This window comes from Triturus cristatus, unplaced genomic scaffold (genome assembly GCF_964204655.1).
Source record: "Triturus cristatus unplaced genomic scaffold, aTriCri1.1 SCAFFOLD_289, whole genome shotgun sequence".
Classification (NCBI taxonomy): domain Eukaryota; kingdom Metazoa; phylum Chordata; class Amphibia; order Caudata; family Salamandridae; genus Triturus; species Triturus cristatus.
Genome location: NW_028188257.1, coordinates 357,945 through 380,840, shown reverse-complemented (window position 1 = coordinate 380,840; position 22,896 = coordinate 357,945). Strand labels below are relative to the sequence as shown.

Sequence of the window (22,896 nt, the reverse complement as noted above, 5' to 3'; positions counted from 1 at the left end):
CATGGCCATCACACATGGAAGGCTAATGTACAGACCATGAATATTGATCAAGATGATCGTTGTGTGTAGTAGAAGATAGGTGCACACAGCAAAGAAACCTTTCAAAAAAGATCTCTAAGCAGAAGGGGTGTGTCTCATCAAACGCTGTAGAGAGCATGACTAAAATGGGTGGGGTCCTCCAACTGTTACAATGTGAAATGTTATGAACTAATCAAATGCTTTTTTTTTTAAGGTCACATGGCAATCGCGCATCGAGGGTGCAAGGAGGCCGCACCCGACAAGATTTTGAGAAAATATTATCATAATATAAGTTTATTACAGTTAGAAATATATAAATGTTTAAAATATTTTAGATTATCGCTTGCTCTCATATACAGTTTAAAGTTATTTAGATATAGTTTTGAGACATATAAAAAAAAAACGAGGGAAAGGCGTACCCGGCACGACACTATACGTCTATGACGTAACACAGGTCCTAGCAGCGTGCACTCGTCGCATACGCAACGCACAGCAATGCGACCCCATACGTACATGACGTAACGCGTGGCTTGATACTGTGTACCAGTCGGATACCTATGTAGCCACTGGCACGAACTCATACGTATATGATGTTGCACGGGTTGCGGTGCCACGGATCCGTCGGATACAAAATGCGCATCCTTTACGAGTTTAGCAAAATGGCAGATAGGATTCGCGTAGTGATGGAGCTTGGTACACTACCGGTATGGGAGTGCAATTTTCTAAAAAAAAAAAAAAAAAAGATATACATATTTTTTAAGGAAGATATAAAACACTACTTAATTTTTAAAGTCAAAAAAAGAAGTATAATAGAGTTCCAAAATATTACAAAAATAATAGAAAAAATATAGGTTTTATAAACATTAAAATAGGAAATTAACATTTAAAAAACCTTTGAAATTCACTGAACAAACCATAGGTTTTACAGACGTTATAGTTAGGAATTAGCATTTAAAAAACCTTTGAAATTCACTAAAAAACCCTAGGTTTCAGGGACATTATAGTTAGTTGGACATTTGACTTCTATAAAACCAGAGAAATTTGCCTGTAATAGTTAGTTGAGCTAACTATAACTCACGCGCCCGCAATGCACTGCTGATGATGTCACAAATTACATCACTCATGACATGGTCAGTGACATCACTGATGACATCTCAAATGACATCACTGATGTCATCATCCACGTGATAATCTGATGCACATACTGATGCCCTAATATAAACTTTGATACACCCATACTAAAATGCAGACTACAATTTTTGAAACTATACACACAACAATGCCATATACTACATACCACTCACTGTTTCCTAGGTCTACACACACATCCAGTCACTTATACAGTTACTCATCAATACAGTAGTATAATATGCACTCATACATCTATACATGCAGTCACACTCCGCAGCTCATCCATAGAGTTACTCACACACCTAGTCAGTAATGCAAAGAATCAATCACATATCCATTTACTCATGTATACAGTTATACACACCAAGTCCGTTATTTATAGACACACCATATCACTTATTTATAGAGATACTAACACATATTTACTGTCTTATCCAATTACTGATACAAGCAGACACTCATTTAAACACAAACTCTTCAAATAAGTTACTCTCATGTATAGTCATTTATATACTCCAACACTCACATATAGGGCCTTATGTAGGTAAATTACATTTACCACTTCATAAATACCGAATCATACCGATTCAGTATTTATGAATCGGTAAATGTAATGTAGGTAAAAAAATACCGATTCGGTAAGTGTCGGTATTTTAGAATCGGTATTTACCGATTCGGTAATGGTAACCTGTATCTCATTGATTCCTATGGGCCAGGAGGCCCATAGGAATCAATGGGAAGCCAGTTACCATTACCGAATCGGTAAATACCGAATCGGTAATGGGGGGAGCTCAATCAAGGGTGGCAGGGTGTCACATTGACACCCTGTTGCACCCCTGATTTCTGCATGTGTGCACATGTGGCACACATACATGCCCTGAGGGCATGTGTGTCTGCCACATTGCACACATCTAAGGGCCAAAAAATGCATTTCCCGAGTCATTTATCATTTACCACCAACTTACAGTTGGTGGTAAATAACGAATCCCCACACCCACCACACACTCCCCCTACATCTCATTTCTGTATTCGGTATTTATCGAATCGGTAAAATTACCGCTTCGGTAATTTTACCGATTCGGTAAATTACCGAATACAGCAATGAGCCCCCTACATGTCAAAAGCCTAAATACCGGTCGGTAACGGTATAATTACCGAAAATCGGCCGTTACCGACCGGTATTAGGCTACGTACATATGGCCCATAGTGCCTTAAAACATATACCACTGAGACATTCATTCACTCAACAACACACGCATACACACAGTAACTTATCCAAACAGTCCTTCCCAGATGCGCTTTTGAATCCATACAACCAGTGAATCACCCACTCAGACATCTATGCACAGAGTCATACACCCCCCACCCACCCATACAGACACTCGGACGCATGCAGATACTCAGACAACAAATCATTAACCCATATAGATACTCATGTACCTATTCAGCAACCCATGCAGTTGCTTACACACCAACTGAGAGACTAATACAGACTTTTACACAGTGTAGTCACTAACCCATGCATTCATTAAGACACGTTCAATCACTCGCCTATACAGTCAGTCACGCACCTACTAAATAATTCCTTCAGGTACTTGTAAATGCATTCATTCTTCAATACACCTTGGCATAGATCTATATCAAAAATATTTCAACTTTACAGAAACATACATTCACTGGATGATGTCATCAGTGATGTCATTTGAGATGTCATCAGTGATGTCACTGACCATGTCATGAGTGATGCAATATGCGACACCATCAGCAGTGCATTGCAGGCGCGCGAGTTATAGTTAGCTCAACTAACTATAACAGGCGAATTTCTCAGCTAACTAACTATAACTATAATGTCCCTGAAACCTATGTTTTTATTTGTGTATTTCAAAGGTTTTTTAAATGCTAATTCCCAACTATAACGTCTGTAAAGCCTATGGTTTTTTCAGTGAATATATATATATATATATATTATCTACTGGCGGTCGCCAGTAGATAGTTATAGTTAGGACCGAGTTCCCATAGGAAATCTGAAAATTCTATTTTGAATAACTTTGGCGCCGGTTGACTTATCTTCGTGAAATTTTCAAAAGTAATAGGGCGCTCCGCTCGGCTCCTACCCTGAAAGTCTCGGGGTGATTCGTCAAGCGGGGGCTGAGAAAAAAGGGGGGTCCCAAAACGCGTTTTCCCCATGCATTTTCCCATAGGACCTTTAGTCGAAGGTACAGCCCGAACGGCTGAACAGAATTACTTGAAATTTGGCAAAGAGGTAGTCCTCAGGTCAGGCATGTGCCTTTTGCTTAAATGGTGTAAATCTGTTCAGTAGTTCCTGAGAAAATCAAAAGTAAAATCACATATATATCTGGGCGGAGCCTACCCACACATCTCATCATGAGATCTGATTGGCTGTCAGCACTTCATCCAAGAAGTGTTGGCAGCCATCTTGGGACCAATATACATGATAGCACCTCATTAAAAAGCATTGCAGTTAATAGAAGGTTTTAAGACTTTAGTTACATTATAAATCATTTGTTGATGGTACCATACTCATTTTAGGAATTGTGGTGTGTTCTAAGGTGATTTTACCATGTGAAAAAGCCTTCTGCTGTGATATCATGAATCATGTTTGAGAGAAAACTATTTTCTCATGCTTTTCCCACAGAGGTTTGGAAGGTGATCTATAAGCTAACTGAGAGCATATTTTCTGTAAATTCACATTATCTTTCTCAGTCATGTGAGAATGAAGTCTGACATTCTCAGTAAAACATGTCCATCCAACAAGGGCAGAGACTGTCAGTTGATTCCTTTGTGTTCTACTGCAGCTTCCCTGAGTGTTCTAAAGAACAACTAGAGCGCTAACAGTCCTACTTATGACAAACGTATGGCACACCTGAAGCCATCTTGGTTGGAATAAAGTGGTAATTCTTAAAACATTTAATTTAAAAAGGAACAAAATGAGGGGGTTCATTTTGCCATAGAAAGTATGATTAGTGCTGCAGAAAGAAATATTAGGGCACATTCTGAGTGACTTCTCAAATCCTCTTCTATTTCATTAAAAAATTCTGACATGCAGACTGAAACATGCACTTTCAATACCAGCAGCAGACTTCCCTGGTGAGCAGTAGCTTTACTTCAGTGATCTAATAAGCAACTAGAGTGCTAACATTCTGAATTTATGGCAAATGTGTGACACATCTGAATGCCTTCTTGATGGAATCAAAGTAAAAAACTGAAAGTATTTCCTACTGAGGAGACTGCAGTAAATGAGGAAATTAGGAAACTTCATAACAAATAAATCTCCCAAGATGGCCACCAGAGACAAAAGAGCCCAAATGTAGCCCAAATATCACCCAGATGTAGCCCAAGTATAGCCCAATGACAGACTGTCCCAGAGTGTTCTAACGAACAACTAGAGCGCTAACAGTCTTACTTATGACAAAAGTATGGCACACCTGAAGCCATCTTGATTGGAATAAAGTGGTAACACTTCAAACATTTAATTTACAAAAGAAAAAAATGAGGGGGTTCATTTTGCCATATAAATTATTATTAGTTCTGCAGAAAGAAAAATTAGGGCACATTTTGACTTCTCAAATCCTCTTCTATTTCATAAACAAATTCTGACATGCAGACTGAAACATGCACTTTTAATACCAGCAGCAGACTTCCGTGGTGAGCAGTAGCTTTACTACAGTGATCTAATGAGCAACTAGAGTGCTAACATTCAGAATTTATGGCAAATGTGTGACATATCTGAATACCTTCTTGATGGAATCAAAGTAAAAAACTGAAAGCATTTCCTACTGAGGAGACTGCAGTAAATGAGGAAATTAGGAAACTTCATAACAAATAAATCTCCTAAAATGGCCACCAGAGACAAAAGTGCCCAAATGTAGCCCAAATATCACCCAGATGTGTGCAAAACACTTATTTTTTGTCTATTTGCAGTTTTATATAGTGCAGACTTGTCAGGTATTGGAATGCTTTACATGAGCATTGGTTACATCACACAAGATCAAATTCATTTTGGTTGTAGACATGGGGAGATTAAGTGATTTGACCACAATCACAGAATGTTGAGCTGAAGCAGAAACTCCAACCTGGTTCCCCAGTTGCAAAGTCTGCAGCTCTGGAAGTAACACCACATCCTCTCGCCAAGGTGCAACATTAAATCAAGTGGTCAACTGGATAAAAAAACATAAAGATTACAAATAATTTAAAAGTTCTTTGTCGCTATTTAAAAACTCAGAAAATATGTCCTCATTTTAGTTTTTTAGAGCACTAACCATAATTTTGATGCAAATAAGACCCTCTCATATATGTAATTTCTAAAGGAAATACTCTAGGTATTACAGTTTTGATTACATCAAGATGACGTCAGGCGTTCCACACTTTTGTAATAAATATAGAATGTTAGCAATCTAGCTGTTCATTGGGATACTGCTGAGAGGCAGAGGCCAGGGGCACAGACTCTGAAAATTGAAGGCAGGTAGGAGTGCGCAGAGGCAACAATTTGACCACACTGGGCAGGCAGGAAGGGCAGTGGCAGCACAACAGACTATGGAGGGCAGTGGAAAGGGGGGCAGGGGCAACAAACCAACAATACAGGACTGGCAAGAGAGGCTGTGGCAATATAATAGACCATTGTGGGCAGAAGGAAGAGGCAGTGGTAGTACAACCATACATGCCAACAGACCCGTTTCAGCCAGGAAACGTCCAATGTTTTTAAGCTCAAATGGGCTTTATTTGATCTGTCTCCTGTCTACAATCTCCTCTTTTTCAATGTAACTCAAAGGGGAAAATCAATACCCCAGTTTTTTTTCAAAATCTCCCTCTTACCAAGTTCAAAATGTTCGCAAGTATGGTACATTGAATCATGGTAGGCAGGAGGAATTGCGGTAGGGACATGGACTCGGATAACAGAGGACAGGAGGGACATGGAGAGGTGCACCAAACTGACCCTACAGGGCAGGCATCAGGGTTTGCAGCAGCACAATACACCACACAGCGCATGCGGGACGGGAGTGCAGCACAACAATCCATAGAAAGCAATAGGGAGGGGACAGGACCATGCACATGGACAACAGAGAACAGATGGGAAAGAGGCAATGGTAGCTAGCTGACCATAATGGACAGACAGGAGAGAAAGCTTCAGCATAACAGACCATAAAGGGCAGGAGGGACGGATCAGGGGCATTACAATGGAACAGACAAGCCAGGAGGAAGGGAATAGGGGGTCTGCACATGGAAACAGAGGGCTGGAGGCAAGGTGGCAGGGCAGGAGCAGCAAGATGACCATGGAGGTCAGGCAGGATGGGCACTAGAAACAAGACACACCATGGAGAGCAACAATGAGACTATGGTGGCATTAACACAGACCATGGAGGGAAGGTGGGAGGGGGTCAGGGGCAGCAAGCTGACCACACAGGGAAGGTGGGAGGGGCCATGGCAGCACAGAAGACCATGCCTGGCAAGCAGGAGGGTTAGTGGCAGCACAATGGCTATGATGGGCAAGAAGGAGGGTGCAGGGGCATGCACAAAGGACCATGGAGGATAGAAGGGAGGGTCAGGACCTGGGCACAGACAAGAGAGTTCAGGGGAAGGGGCCTCACAACAGACCGCGTGGGGCAGGCAGGAGGAGCAGTTGCAGCACAACGGATCAGGGAGGGCAGAAGGGTGTGGCAGTAAAATGGACCATGGAGGACAGGAGGAAGGGTATAGGGGCATGGCATGTGGACAGGCAGGGTGGAGGTGGCAGGGACAGGTTACAGTCATCTGACAATGCTAGGCAGGTGGGAGGGGAGTGGCAGCTCAACAGAACACTCAGAGTAGATAGGAGTGGCAGGTCCATGGAACATAGTGGGCAAAAAGGATGGAGCAGGGGCATGCACAAAGACATCGGAGGGCAGGGGGAAGGAGAATAGGGGCAGCAAGCTAAGCACAGAGGCTAAGCAGGAGGTCAATGATGGGCCATAGAATTGGGCAATGGAGGGCAGGAGGAGTGGACTGGTACATCATGCTAAATGGAGTGCAGTGGCAGCACATCAGACCATGCATGGCAGGAGGGAGGAGGCTAGTCCATGGATTCAGACAACAGAGGATAGGGAGGAGGTGGATGGGACAGCAAGCTAACTGTTCAGAGAAGGTGGGTATTAGGAACTTTATTGTTTTTAAAATGTGTGTCTGTGTGAACTACTTAAAATATGAACAAGTATGCAGCATAATCTCACTTTTATTCAGGAAGAAGAGGACGTTTGTGACTGTGACTCCGGGCTAACTTGGCAGAAACACCCCCTGACCCTCCACCCCCATCGCAAAATGTAATGCCCGTGAAAAGGGTAGGTGGACGCAGTGTTATATAGAACATAGTCCTGAGAGCACGATTGAAAATGAAAACTAGATGTAGTATATGGTATAAACTGTGCACCAAAAAGTGTGATATAAGATGAAGCGGGGCGTGAAATATAATATGCAATACATTGTGCGCAATGACTGATTCATTGGAGAGCGCGAGATAGCACAGGCACTAGCGCGTGCTCTGCGATATGCGCCTTGGAGTGTAATATGCACAGGGCAGTGTTGTGTAACATAACTAGTCTCTAAAGTTGTAATATAAAATATGTGCTGGGGAGTGTAACGTTGCATATGCACTGTGACAAAGATATGGATCCCAGATTGTAATATGTATGGCATAGCGCTGAGCGTTATAACATACACATCGAGGAAGGCACGTTAGATGGGGCAAGATAACCCGTGCGAAGGCAAGTGTGGCATGACATATTAACGGGGTGGTGTTACAGTGCACATGGGCTAGAGAGTGTCATAGCATACGCACTAGCTGGTGGAATACAACACAGAGGTGTGAGGCAATCGGAGGGCACTGGTGGGTGTAACACAGCATTGGGCTCAGCCAGGAGCACGCTGTGACTCTCAAGTGAGGTTTGTCTCCTTTCCAGAGAGTAAAATAAAAAGTATTACACATCCGGGGGTGGATGTGTTTTTTATTAACCTTGAGGGGGGTTTCTTGCATAGTTTGGTCGAATTTTTGTCGAATCCCCTTTGAATGGCTTGGTGTGCGTATATATTAAATGTGCCCGTCAATAGCTACCCATGTTTGTATAAATAAATGACAAGGGTGTCTTCTTGGAGAGTACCCACCGGCGGGGGCGCCGGGATTAGGCACGGTAGGGCATCAGACACGTCAGAGCTTCACTAGCGGTGTAAATACATTCCATGTGGATTCATTCTATGCATAGTCGCCTTTTAATGAATATCACGCAAATCGTCATGGTGATAGGTACATGGTGGTGGTCGGGCCTGTAACTCCCCCGTCACACAGTTTACAGTCCACGCAGAGGGGGCGCTGGGATTTTCAGGCTCGCCCTGCTCCTAGCAGTGAGCCCAGCGGGATCCTGGGGCAGAGTTTTCAACCGACCCCGGCCCCCGGTGCGCTGCCCGGGGACTGTGGGAAACAAGCGCTCGCCAGGCAGAGAGCTTTACATGAGCGCCAGTTACGTTACACATTATGTAATACAAAACAGCAGAGAGATCAGGGCACTAGAAAACCTGCACCAATCAAGCTAGTGTAATAGTGTAAATAAACAAAAATGTGGTGCAAAGAGCCAGGGACGTGACCTTCATGCGTCCCTAATATTTGGTGTCACCCAAAAAATGTAGAAAAGAGAAATAGCTCAGCACACAACTCAAATTCATGTATTATAGACAGAAATATATGTCAAAGTCAATAAACAAACAGGTTGTGATATATCCCCCATGAATTGTATGCTGTACTTTTAAATCAGAATAACTTGAACAACTAAATAAAGAAAAATTAATCATCAAGATACTGAAGTTTACCGTGAATCTTTGGGGATATATTACATACCTGTTTGTTTATTGACTTTGACATATATTTCTGTCTATAATACATGAATTTGAGTTGTGTGCTGAGCTATTTCTGTTTTCTACGTTACACATTATATAAATAGTAGAAAACACTAGTGAACGTTGCAAGAAGAGCCACATTCCGTGTGAGAAATATTGGTATAACTGTAGCAATACGCAGTGGAGTGAGGTGCATTGGCAGAGCTGCCTGCGATCCCGGTTTTGCAGCAGCAAAATTTACTATCGTCGGCTGCGTTTTCTGAGACGGGGGAGGTCGCGGGGGTGTCGGGTAGTGGAGGAGAGGGGTTATGATGGCTGGAGTGCGCACTCGCCAGGCAGCCACGGTTTAGCGAGATGCAAAAATAAACACGCAGCGGAGCTTGTCTTTATGGGGCCATGCGTTTGAAACACATGGCCCGATAAAGATAAGAAACCTTTTGCAACGGGAGGAAGTCAGACGAGCCCGTCCAAGTGGGCCGTCTTAAAAATGGAAAAGTCTACGTCACAAAGTGCTCTTTTCCAATGGCTGGCCACAGTTTAGCATAAACGGTGACACCAGCCAATGGGAAAGAGGGGCGGGGCTTGAAGCCCTTTACAGAATTCCCTCAGAATCATGAAATCTCGCCGAGCGAGCTGCGCATGTGCGCAGCCATGCTAGCCAAGACCTAAAAACAGAACTGGATAAAATATGAGGACCACAGGTCCATCAAACCATGCTAATGGATGAGTAACTTGGCCATGAGCAACTTCAGGCTTCCTCATTTACAGAAGGACAGAAGGGTATGAAATCACAGCTCACCTGGCACAACTCCATTGGTTGCTATGGCACTCATAGAAATGGCAGTCAGCAGTGTCTGGAAAAGAAAAGGATAGCATGATTATGAATCAAAAGCAGATGCCTCTGTAATGCCTGTTTTGCAGGAAAATGCCAGTGCACCAGCCTACAGTCAAGGAACATTGCTAATATTTAAAACAATCTGCACAAATGCCTTTTTATAGTGAAGACCACTTTTTAGACTATGAAATACAGTGAAGATGAAAGGTTAGTAATGTCTGAGAGCTTTGAAAAGTTTTTAACTTCAGTGTTTTTACTTTTTAGTCTTTAATTCTTTCTTGACACTTTAGATAGTTTGTTCCCTCTTTTGTCCCCTTTTTCTTTCATTTATAGGCAACTTATATAACGACACTATCCAATGACATTGCTGGCAGGGGGAGGATCCCGGAATCATGGAAGGGTGCCGAAGTGATCCCTATCTTTAAAAATGGTGATAGGGCCAACCTCTCTAACTATCGGCCAATCAGCCTGATCGATTGAGTCCAAAAAGTCTTCTGCCGCTCGCTGTTAGCTAAGGTCTAGGCCTGGATGGATGAGAATCATATTCTCTCTCTCCTCCAAGCGGGAGGACTGGTACAATCGATCAGGTCTTCCACCTCCTCATGCTGTACTGGAAGGTGGTATTGCTGGGCAAGGGGAGCCTATACATAGCGTTCATAGACTTAAAATCAGCTTTTGACTTTGATCCCAGGGACAAACTTTGGTGGGTGCTTAGGGAGAAGGGCATGCTCCCGGGAATCCTGGCGCTTTTAATTAGGCTGCACGAAGAGAACTTTGCCAGGATAAGATGGGGTAGCCAAGGACAAATCACCGATCCCATTAAAATACAGCGGGGGTTCGCCAGGGTTGCGTCCTGACTCCAACTTTGTTTTCACTTTACATCAACCAAGTTGTTGAATTTTTATCTGCCATCCCAGCGGACGCTCCCTCTCTAGCAAACCAAAAAATTGCCACTCTCCTATTCGCAGTTGATACCCTTCTTGTCTTTAAGACACCTATGGGCTTGCAAAAATTATTAAATCAATTCAAGTCAGCTTTATTCGGTATATAATATACAACCATAAAAGCATTCTAAAAAATTTCTCCATTATTAATCGCAATAATTATTTGAGCCGATTAAAAACAATTCAGTGCATAATAATACTCCATCTTTTTTTTTTAAAACTCTTTTTATTAACATTTTCATTTATAACCAATACTGCAATACCATAGCGTGTATTATCAAGTACATCATAGCTTGCTCGTGTCAGCCGCTGCAGCACTTCAATAGTTCCATTCCGTCTCCTCAGGACTCTAACACCCTCTTCCCCCATCGTGCCAAACATCTTGTGTGATACCACCACAGACACCCCAAGTTAGTCTGAGTCATCCGTGAGGGATTCATCCTGCGGGGGCTCACAAATGTTTCCTCGATAGTCATTCCACTTTCCCCATATCTTAGTCCATTTTTTGGGGCATCTTCTGTGCACATAGACCGCTTTCTCCGTCACCATTAGGTCGTCCATCCCTTTGCACCATTTTTGGAGGGTCGGAGCCTGCCTGGCTCCCCACAGCTGCGCAATGTCTCTTTTCGCCAACGCCATCCCCAACGCTACCCATGTTTGCACTGTCTGCGTGATATCCGCTTCGTCCCAAATATTCAAAATGCACCCCCTGGGATCAGGGACTAGTGTTGCCCCTGTGACCTGCGCAGCTGTTCGCATGACTGCCCTCCAATAGGTCTGGATGTGTGGACACTGCCATAGTATGTGCCAGAACGTGCCTGGTTCTCCGCACTGTCTGACGCAGAGCGGTGTGTCGGCTCTATGTAGTTTATGTAGTAGTGTCCTGGTGTAATAGGTACGGTGTAGTATCTTAAGTTGTATTAACTTAAATCTGGATGAGATCGCCACTTCTCGAGGTGATGCCAGCGCGTCCTGCCAATCCATCTCATCCATATCCCCCACGTCGGCCTCCCATTTAGTTTTGAGGGCTTGAGTCGGGTCCGGTTGGTTATTTACTAGTTTTTTATATGTGAGTGAGATAGCCTTCTTCGTCATATGATCAGTAAGGAGCCTGTCTGCAAGGGGTGTGGATTCTGGGAGCTTAGTGCCTTGTGGTATAAGCGCCGTAAGGGCATGCCTTATCTGTAAATAGCGAAACGCCTCCGTGTCTGCCATCCCATAGCCCCTTTGCAACTGCTCAAACGGGACCGGGCTCCCCTTTTTCCACACATCCCCTACCTTTGAGATACCAATCAAATCCCACTGTTTAAACCCCTTCGTGTTTCGTAGCCTGCCCAGTGTATCGGTGTCCCAGAGTGGTGTCGCCTGCGTGATGACTCCTTCCCATCCCATCTCCTTCTGTACTGCGTGCCAGATCTTGATTGTGTGTGCTGTAGGGCCGATAAGATGCTTGTGTCGATTCCTATTGTACAGTATTCCCATTAGGTTATCCTCCCCCAGTAGGTGTCTGTCCATACGGTAGGCTGGGTCTCCCTGATCAGCATGAAGCCATTGGTTGATCACCATCAGGTGGGAGGCCCAGTAGTACAGTTTAATGTACGGGAGAGCTATCCCTCCATCATACCACCCTTTCACTAGTTTGTGCATCGCTATACGTGTCGCCTTGCCATCCCACAGCAGCTTACTGAGTTCACTATTCACTTCTCGAAAATATGCCGGGGCGACCGGGAATGGCGTATTTTGTAGGGCGTATAGGAACCGTGGGAGCGCCATCATTTTAAAGAGAGCTGCCCTGCCCAAGAGAGTGAGCGGTAGGGACCGCCAGCGCTGCACATCCCTGCGTAGTCGCTCCAGTGGTTTTTTAAGGTTTTCAGCTATGAAGCGGGGTTCCTGCGCCGTTATGTAGATGCCCAAATACATAAATCCCTCAGTCTCTATTTTAGCAGCACAGTTACGTGGGAGGCGGGGCCTATCGCCTGCGAGTATATAAATGTGTGACTTACCCCAATTTATGGTATACCCTGAGACCCGGCCGAACGCTACGCAAATATCCATGAGGCCAATGAGTGATCGGGCCGGTGAGGCCAAATAAAGGAGTATGTCGTCCGCGTAGAGTGATATTCTGTCTTCCCACCCCAGCGCCCATTTGAGCCCACGGATTACCTGGTCTTGTCGTATCCACGCCGCCAGGGGTTCTAACACGAGTGCGAATAGAAGGGGGGATAATGGACAGCCCTGCCGGGTTCCCTTCGCCAGAGGGAAGGTACCCGAGATCCTCCCATTGGCCACAACCTGTGCCATCGGTTTTGTATAGAGCAGCTCCACCCATTTTATGAATTTGGGACCGAAACCCAAGTGGTGAAGCACCGCGAATAAAAACGGCCATTCCACCATGTCGAACGCCATTTGCGCGTCCAGGGAGAGAATTATGGCGTCTTCTTGAATGAGGGGTTTGCGTGCCATGACGCTATTTACTCGCCTCAGGTTCAGCGCTGTGTTCCGCTGCGGCAGAAACCCCGATTGGTCCGGGTGGACCACCGACCCCAGACACGGCTGGAGCCGCCTCGCTAGCACCTTGGCTAGTATCTTCGCCTCCGCGTTGATCAGGGATATGGGCCGGTAGGACATGCAACTGTTTGGCGGTTTCCCGGGCTTGTGTATTGCTACTATCGTGGCCAAGCGCTGGTCTCTGGGAAGCTCCCCCCTTTCTAAGCTGTCATTATACATGTTCAAGAGGTGGGGTGTTAAGACTGTAAGCAGGTGTCGGAAGAGCTCCACCGGGATACCATTAGGCCCCAGGGCCTTGCCCGTGTGGAGTGCGAGTATGGCCTGAGTCGTTTCTTCCAGCGTAATGTCGGCCTCAAGCGCCTGCACCGCTGTGGGAGCCAACTTTGGCATTTGAATGTCACGTAGGAAGGCTATGTTTTCCACCATAGTGGCCGTTGCAGTTGGGGTGTAGATGCGTTCGTAGTGCCTCGCAAGTTCCTCCACAATGTCTTGGGGGTCTGTGAGTGGCGCGCCATTGGGCGCGGCCAGTTCAGCTATCCATCTATCAGCTTTGTCTTTCTTATCTAGCCAGGCCAGCAGCTTTCCCGCTTTGTCACCCTGCTCATAAACTGTGTGCCTCGTGGTCTGTAGTCTGGCTTTCGCCTCCTCCCATACAAATGTCTTGTACTCTTGTTGCGCCAGCTGTAGCCCATGCGCTGCCTCCTCGGTAGCATCGGCGGCGTAGTCCGCCTCTGCCCGTTGCATGTTTTCCTCCAGCGCGTGGAGTTGTTGGCGCTGGCGCTTCTTGTGATGCGATATTGAGGAAATGGCCTGGCCTCGTAGGACCGCCTTATAGGCTTCCCAGAGTGCCGACGGCGATTCCACCGTGCGCTCGTTCTCGCTAAAGTAGTGTTTTGTGGTGGCGACCAACTTTTTCTTGATCTCTTTAATCGCTAAATAATGTGGGTAGATTGGATAGAGTCTGCGCCTTCCCGGGATGTCTGATAATAATACTCCATCTTGAGGTTTTCTGTGCTTGCAACAACTCCATTATTAATCGCAATAATTATATAAACTTGTTAAAAGCAGTTCAGTGCATAGTACTCAGGCTAAAAAGTAGGAACATTTATCTGCTTAAAAAAACACAATAATTATGTAAACTTGAACTCGCAGTCACAATACAAAGTGCAGTGCATAATAGTGCTTCATTGTAAGAAGTTTCTCAATTATTAATCACAATAGTTATGTAAACAAAGCTCTAGGGAGCAGGACTCAAGAGTACGATGCAATGGCTATGTTCCAGCATAAGTATATAGAGCCTTAACCAAATATTAAAGAATCTAGTTATTTTCATATGTCAAGGCTTCCAAATGAGAATTATCCTTTTTTTCCAATTGCCATTTGTATAAAAACAATTACGGCATTGCAAACTTTCTCGTTTTCCAGGCTACAGATATAATTAAAAGCGGATTTATAAAAAATACAATTTGTTAGCAATAAAGGTCGTAAAACAAATTTCCCGATGTCCCGATAAAAATTACAAAAAAGTATAAAGTGCAATGTGGTCTGTGAAGACTTTCCATCACAAGGGAAGTTTGGAAGATTATAACTCCACTTGCCCATTCTGGGGCATGCAATCTGGTAATCTAAGGTACCCATCCTTAACCTTGTTAAATAAAATTTGTGTTGCACATTTCTCATTGAGATGAGGTATGATTGGAAACCCGACAAATGCAGGCCTTCACAGAATGATCTAACACTCGATTTTGAGCTTACTCCTACATCTCTTGCAAATTCCCTTGAATTTGCTAACCTTATTTTTAGGTCCCCTTTAATGTAATCCTGGATGAGCTGTGGGTCGTAAAAGTCAATGTACAACTTACACTCTACTAAAAGATTATAAATATACTGTAGCCAAGGGATATTTTTTACAGTAACCAAGGGCAAGGCAATCCATTATTCTTTCCTTAGTGAATTTACTCTCCACCTTACTCCAAATCCCGTGCCAAAGCGTCAGGGCTGCCGTACTAATGTAATCGCTAATATAAGGTACACATAGCTCCTTATGAACTAGATATGAAGCAGTTGAGTTATGAATTGCTAAGAACCGCCTTAGGAATTTATTTTCATGAATTTGCAGCAAAGAAGTATTTGCCCTTCCCCATAGTGCTGCTCCATAACATGTACCTGTGATACACTTACTCCTATATAGTGTAAGGATTTCCTGTACTGGCTTGTTACCAATTTATTTTGAAAATCTAAAAAATACCCTCACTCGATCGTATCCATTTTAACTTGCATAGGTCGATATGTGCACCCCAAGTTCCATTCCTATTAAAGAGGCGTCCTAAATATGAAAATGTTATTCTTTCAATATGTAAGCCTTCTACATCATGGTCCTACTCTTTATTTTACTTTTCCCACAAGTCGTGACAAAAGGTTTACTAAGATTCAGTTTTAAATCTTTTCCAATCATAAATTGCGTGAAGTTTTCAATTAAACATTGAAGCCCTTGCAGTCCTTGATAATATAACTGCATTGTCTACATATAAGAGTACTGGCTTTACACGTGTACCAACTCTAGGGGCGTCAGCATTAAAATTCGGCAAAGATAGGTCAACATTGTTAATATTAGGAAAAAATAAAAGAGGTGCAAGGACGCAACCTTGTCTGATCTCACAGGTAACTCTAAAATGGGAAGTGCATTCACCTTTTGGCCCGTATCGGACTCTTGAAGTCAGAAGGGCATATACTTGTGATAATTAAATTATAATATTGTGCGATGCACCCATCCCTTGCAACGATTGCCATCATTTTACATGATTAACTAGATCAAATGCGCTAGTGAGGTCAACAAAACAAAGATGTAGTTGACCTTCTTTGGCAAGGGTATATTTCCCTATCAATAACTCGAGGTCAACGCACTGCTCTACCGTCCCTATACCCATCTGAATCCATACTGGGCGTCAATTAGATTATTCTCCTCATTAACCCAGCTTTCTAATCTTTCTAGCATGATTCTGCCCATCAATTTCGATGTTGAATTGGGTAGGGATATATATCTGTAGCATTTTGCGTTCCCTCTATCACCTTTTTTTAAAAAATAGGGACAATAATGCTTTCCACCCAAGTTGCAGGTAACACCCCTCCTATTGTAGCATTTAAAAAGCTTACTAAAATTAGGGACCAAAAATCAATACTAGACTTAAAAATATTGATAGGAACCCCGTCTGGTCCTGCAGCTTTACCATTTGCGCTTTTGTTTAGGGCAGTTTTAATTTAGTCTAGGGCGATGGGTGCTATCTTGACAGTATCCACTAAAATAAAGTTACTATTATCATCAGTCGTGGGGTCCTCTTTTTTGGGGTTAAAAATATGTTCAAAGTGGATCAGCCATTCCTTGGGAGTTACTAGAGTGTCTATCTTAGCAGCTGATATGTCGTTAAACAAGCATTGGCATAGCCAATAGGTCTCGCTTTTGGGACCTTATAAGTATTTAGTTATGCAGCACAATATCCTTGGTGCAACAACATAAACCATTGCATGGCTAAACACTTATAAGGTCCCCAAGGCGAGACCTATTGGCTATGCCAATGCTGGTTTTCTTTTCTGCAACTTTAACATATTAAAAACTAGATTTATTCCCCAAGTATGGCTTTCTATCTTCACTCTTTATAGAACACATTACTTTCTCGTGTAAGGTACCATAGTGTGTCTGTATTGATATACGTAATCCTTGCCCTAAGAGTGAAGACAATGCGGATATAATGAATTTTGCTTCTGTAAATTCGCCGACTGAAAAATAGACAGAAGAGTTTCTCTTAAGACATCAGCGTTCTAAGTGTTCTGACATTGACAAGTCACAGCAAAAAAAAACAAGCATTAAAAATGCAATAGGTCTCACATTTACAAGAGTTCGAGCTATTAACATTGCAAATGGCAATGCCTTTTATTTTTGTTTTTAAAAGATAAATAAAAGGCATTGTCATTTGCAAAGTCAATAGTTCAAACTCGCGTAAATGCGAGAACTATTGCATTGCAAATGCTTGTTTATTTTTAGGAGAGGAAAAGCAAATTTCCCCTTTCCCAGAACCAGCCCAGGATGGTACCTGGTGTGAGCAGATGCTACTTTAGTCCTCTTATTGCCTCTAAACTTTTTTCAATGTTAGCTCAGAAACCTTCATTTCGTAAATGCAATAACTAACGTTTTTATATTGTGCTTTGTGTTGGCAACATGGGCCCCGCACAAGAAGCTGAGAAAAAAATGCATAAGTCAGTCTGATGAATATAGTGCGGAAAATATTTCCTGCTAAAAAGACGTTTCGCCGCATCTCAGCTATTAATCTCCCCCTGTACTCTGGGGCACACAGACTTGCCGCTTCGCTTTACTGCTTGGTGTAAACGACTTTAAAATTTCGCCCAGCAGGTCGTCAGCAGCGGGAGAGTGAGGAGTGCTCTCCCCTTCCCTGAGGAACTGCGCCTTCACCCACACAGTGCCGCCAGAGGGAACTGCGAAGCAGTGTTTTCCCCTGGACCGGGAGTCCTGTTACTACCAAGGAGGCCTCCGAGGCCCTGGTAACTGCGAAACAGAAGCCGGAGGTTGGGGGGCGGAACGGCCCTCCTTTTTCACGTCGACGGTGGGAGTGGTGTTGGCTCCTGCGGGGAAGGGGGGGGAAGAGAGCCTCGGAGCGTGGAGGTGCCCTTGGGAGACACTAACAGCAGAGGCGGTGGCGGAGTTTCAACGCGTCCCGAAGCCCTATTACCGTCTTGTAGTAACCGGGAAGGGGTTTTCTAGTAGTAACCGCACCTGGTCCGAGATTGGTGGTGGCCGGGGCACCTGTGACATTACGGGGGCACACTTTGTTTCTCTACTCCCTGACAACAGCAGAGGGGGCCGTTTCACATACCCCTGCAGTAAAAAGATCACGGGGGCAAACCTCTACCGGTGACATCGCCTTGGGGCTTGCTTTAAATAGTGACACCATTGTTGAGATTACACGGGGAGTGATTCTGTAGAGACCATGGATATTGGAGTCTGAACTCGGACAAGACACGATCTGATTGTTTAGTGGCTCTTACGATACCTGTCAGGAGATCAGGATAGATGTGCTCTGCGAGACTCAGGCTAAAGATTGTACCCCAGTAATCCAGCCCTCAAAACCTGCCTCGCTTAAGTAATCCATGAAAGGGATTGTATCCCTGGCCCCCAGTACAAGGAACAGCTCTTTGTTGGTGTGATTTATGTGCTTATTGGAGCCCGCAACTTGCTTCATTCTGCCGCCAGCTGCCTCCCGCTGCCAGAGGGGACTCCAGCCCCCAGTAAACACCACGCCTAGAAGCCAAGCGGATGCCATTACGCCCTGACGTATTTGCTCGGCTTTTTCTGCCGGCCTCGCCTGCCAAATGGTTTCTTGTCTTTATGGGGCCATGTGTTTGGCCCCATAAAGATAAGAAACGTTTTGCGACGAACGCAAAGCAGGCGAGGCCGTCCGAATGGGACGGCACAGAAAGCCAAGCAAATACGAAACGGACACCTCTTTTCCAATGGCTGGCCACCGTTTAGCATAAACGGTGACGCCAGCCAATGGAAAAGAGGGGCGGGGCTTAATACCCCTTACAGAAAATAACCACATCTCATTAAATCTCGCAAGCGAGACTGCGCATGAGCGCAGCCTACGCCAGGCGAGACCTAAAAAGGAAGATCAAGGCCTTTTTGCAGATTTCTCAGTAACCCCAATTCAGGTAGAAACTGGAGCTTCCATATGAACAGTGATTACCAAATACGCGATGAAAAAACACACACATACCCACCAGGAATTTCGAAGTACACATTTCACCGGTGAAAACCTGGCAGGCTATGCTAAGTAAGAACTGACAGGCTTCCATTGGAATTCCCATCCCTTCGGTAAATTCCAGGACTTCCGGGTGCAGCAGCACCACAACAGAATCTCATAAGGAGGACTTGAGGGGACGATGGATTTTGCACACACCTGCGGATATCCTTGCTTTCCCAGTCTAGGTCGCCCCAGTGTGGTGTTTCGCCCTGGTACACGGTGTACCCAAGTGATGCTGACAGATGCAGGGGTTCATTATTTATTTATATTTTCGGCTGCGCGCGGGGCCTTTATCCATTATCAGCTGAACCAGAGCTGTGGGATTTACTCCGGGCACTAATGACTGGCCGATCCTTATTGCGATGGTAATGGATGTCTGCGAAGGTCACAGTGTGTATTAATAACCGTAAAGGCGCCAAACAAAGGAAAGACGATCTTGTGGTAGTTTGTTTACATAGGCAGTGAACTGCTAGGAGCGTCCTCTGGCCAATGGGAGCACAGGACTCAATCTGCACGTTAAGCTCTCGTTCCCAGGTTTTTTTCACTTAATGACTGGAATTCTGAACAGGTCAAGGAATAAGAAAATGTATAATCTTTATTAATCTCCTTTTCCTGTATTGGACTTTAAAACTGTAACCACTTGGTGACACACGTCCCCAGTAAAGAGATAAATGCTTTGTAAACAATACTAGTGTGAAAGAGTTTCACGGTGTTAACCTTTCTTTCTGAAGAAGATAAAGCAATCAACCGGAGTTCCGTACCCTGTGAAAAGGGGTGTTTCAGGATTTCTTCAAAGTCTGGACATGATGAACAAATTTATGGTATTTATTCATTACAACACACACACATGCCTCTTCAGTTCGTTAAAATGTCCAGTTTGAAATAAACTTTGGAATAACTCGTATTTTTATGTAGCGCTTCACAAAACACTTGTACCGTATATAAGAGCTGTACATTAGATGTTACTATAACTCAAATTAATGCTACTTAATTTACCCGCCTAAGAAGGATAGAAGGCCGAGTCGGCTTGCTGAAATTTAAACTTGTGACCTGAAGACCACCACATTTCTCAGTGCTTAAGGTTCAATCCACCTACCCATGGTTCTACCTATGGACATGTTTAACCATGGCGGGCTCGATTCTCCAAGAATTTGATGCGACATACACTTGAAGTACTACTGCCTCACCACTAAATTCCAGAAGTAAGCCAGGAGTTCTCAGAATTTATAAGTAAGTCAGGAGTACTCGGTGAGTAACTCACACCCACTAACAGCTAAATGTTAGTGAATTAGGCCGGATTGCATATAAGGGAGTGCATACATACTAAACAACCACATAAGGCACTCACTACTTTACTCGTTCATATGCTGTCTCGACTGCACTTGCAAGCCCCAGATTCTACCAACCTGGTATAAAGTCTAGATATCTTAGTAAACTGATGCATCACCCAGGGTTGGATTGGGATGAAAAATCGGCCCGGGGACACCAAGAAAAAAGTGGCCCACATTTGCGTATTGCCTTTCCGCAAAACACTGCTTCAGCAAAGTTTTCTGTAAAGAAAGGGGGCGGGGCATATGTTATTAACTTCATTTAGATAAAAAAAATGCACAGATTAGTTCACACTGCTGAGCCACACATGAAGGCAAGTGAGACCACTTGCGCTCAGGCCCCCTGCCCCCACTAAATCAGCATACATTAATGGGCCGGCTCAGCTAGAGAAAGGGTGGGACACCTCAGTCCATCTGCCTCTAGAAAGGCCACTCAGACACCCACTGGGCCGCTGGCGGCATCCTAACAGCACAGACAGCCCCCAGGCTGCCCAAAAAAGCAGCCCACAGCTAGAACTCGGCTACCGGTCCTTCAGCCATTTTCCGAGTGCCCACCTTACCAATCCGACCCTGGCATCACCTGTATTATTTAGTAGTAGCCCCAAGGTCGTTTTAAGAGACTGTGGCAACAGAAACACAGTATGAGAGGGGCAAAATAGCTGACAAATGAAGATAATTTCTATAAAAACCCATCTCTCATCTAACAAAAACTCAGTCCCTACAACTGGCCACCCCAAAGGCTGCTTGCAGCATTTATGCACGGATCAAACACTAGGTGGGAGTACTAAGACGACCCTCACTCCTTAACTCACCACCATCTAAATGTGTCCTTAGCCCAATACAAGTGTTTTATACAATATGAATTTTGCAGTCTATTGGGAATCAACTCCAGTACTGTGTTACAAGTACCTCCAAGTGCTTAGGCCTCACTATTACTATGTGTCTGATTGGTAAGACTTTGATTTGGCACATGTGCATGCATACAAAGTTTCAGGATACTCGGATGCACCCCAAATCCAGCATTTGTGTTACATGAAATTGCTCCTTCAACAAAATAGTTTTTCTTAACATCTTTTGCAAAACTTTCTTCTCCATAACAATTTTATTCTACACATTCTATTATTTTGACTAAACCAATGTATTTTTATAAATTTTAAATTCCTTCTCATCCTGTTAACATATTTTATGAATCATTTTCTTGTTGTACCAAATCAGAATTAAAAAAAATATGATTTCTCTTACATATGGATACGCACCCTATAATCTCTCTACATTAGCTTTACAGATGGTGTTAGCCCTAGTATCTCCAAACCTTTATTTGACCACCAACACATCATTTCTATAGCATTTAATTTCAGTGCAACCTATTTTAAACTTATTTACATTCTAGAATAATTTTTCTGTTCTAAATTCTCTTTATTCACTATCCGCTTTTCAAATTGAAAAGAAATATTATAGATTCTTAAAAATACTTTATGCATAGTTAATAAATCAGACATGTGAAACTGCACTGTCCAATTAGAAAAATACTTTTTGCAGTAGTTTGTATTTTGTGCTATAGAATGCATATTGATGTAGGTCGAGGTTATTATAAAATATGTTTTGGAAAAGGGTATTGTAGCAAAAGAAGTTTTGGAAAGTAATTTTGATCACAGGCTATCATTTCATATCATAACAAGCATTTGCAATGCAATAGGTCTCGCATTTGGGCGAGTTTGAGCTATTGACATTGCAAATAACAATGCCTTTTATTTTTGTTTTCGTTTTTAAAACATAAATAAAAGGCATTGTCATTTACAATGCCAATAGCTTAAACTCACGTAAATGCGAGACCTATTGCATTGCAAATGCTTTTTTATTTTGTGTGCTAGTCGCTGAGAGTGTCACACACAAAGCACTAAAACGTTGCCACTTAAGTGGACTGAAAATACTGAAATGTAACATATAAGCAAACTCGAAACTTGGATATATGATTGGGTGACAACACTGGTGCAGCGCTGTTAGGCGCACCAAATGCCAAGCACAAAAGGGTGGGCTCCTGGCTACAGCAGTGAAACAGCAGATGTGCAACACTAGGTTAGTAACACATCTCGACCTCCCTGATCAGGAGGGTGTTTGCTTGAAGGTAGAAATGAACAGCTATCCTTGTGCTAAAACAAAGCTCTCTTAGTTGGGTGGGCCTGGTAGAGCTGAGAGTAGAAATCATGCCCCCTCCACCAATTTAAGCAGGGACGTGGAGGGGATTTCGGTGATGGCTACCTTGTAATACGGAATAAATGTGGCGCCTTCAAGTAGGCGTGAAAAGGGCTATTTTTACCACATTCAGACATCGGCAGATTCTTAATGGGTTTCGTAAGCAGCGTTTTAGCACCCACTAAGATTCTGCATCTCTTCACTGTCCTGCTAAAGAAAGCCATCACATTGTCTCAGTGATCATGTCC

At 43.7% G+C, this 22,896-nt stretch overlaps 1 protein-coding gene across 1 annotated transcript in view; it reads right to left on the bottom strand.

The window, feature by feature from the left end:
• The window catches only part of LOC146769237 (solute carrier family 12 member 6-like), a gene marked incomplete at its 3' end in the record, with an annotated part of 601,402 nt that overhangs the window by 363,219 nt on the left and 215,287 nt on the right, over positions 1-22,896 (bottom strand). Inside the window, exon 5 of the mRNA XM_085640509.1 lies at positions 9,827-9,881. Coding sequence (XP_085496635.1) covers positions 9,827-9,881 — 55 coding nt within the window. The remainder of the gene's footprint in view (positions 1-9,826; positions 9,882-22,896) is intronic.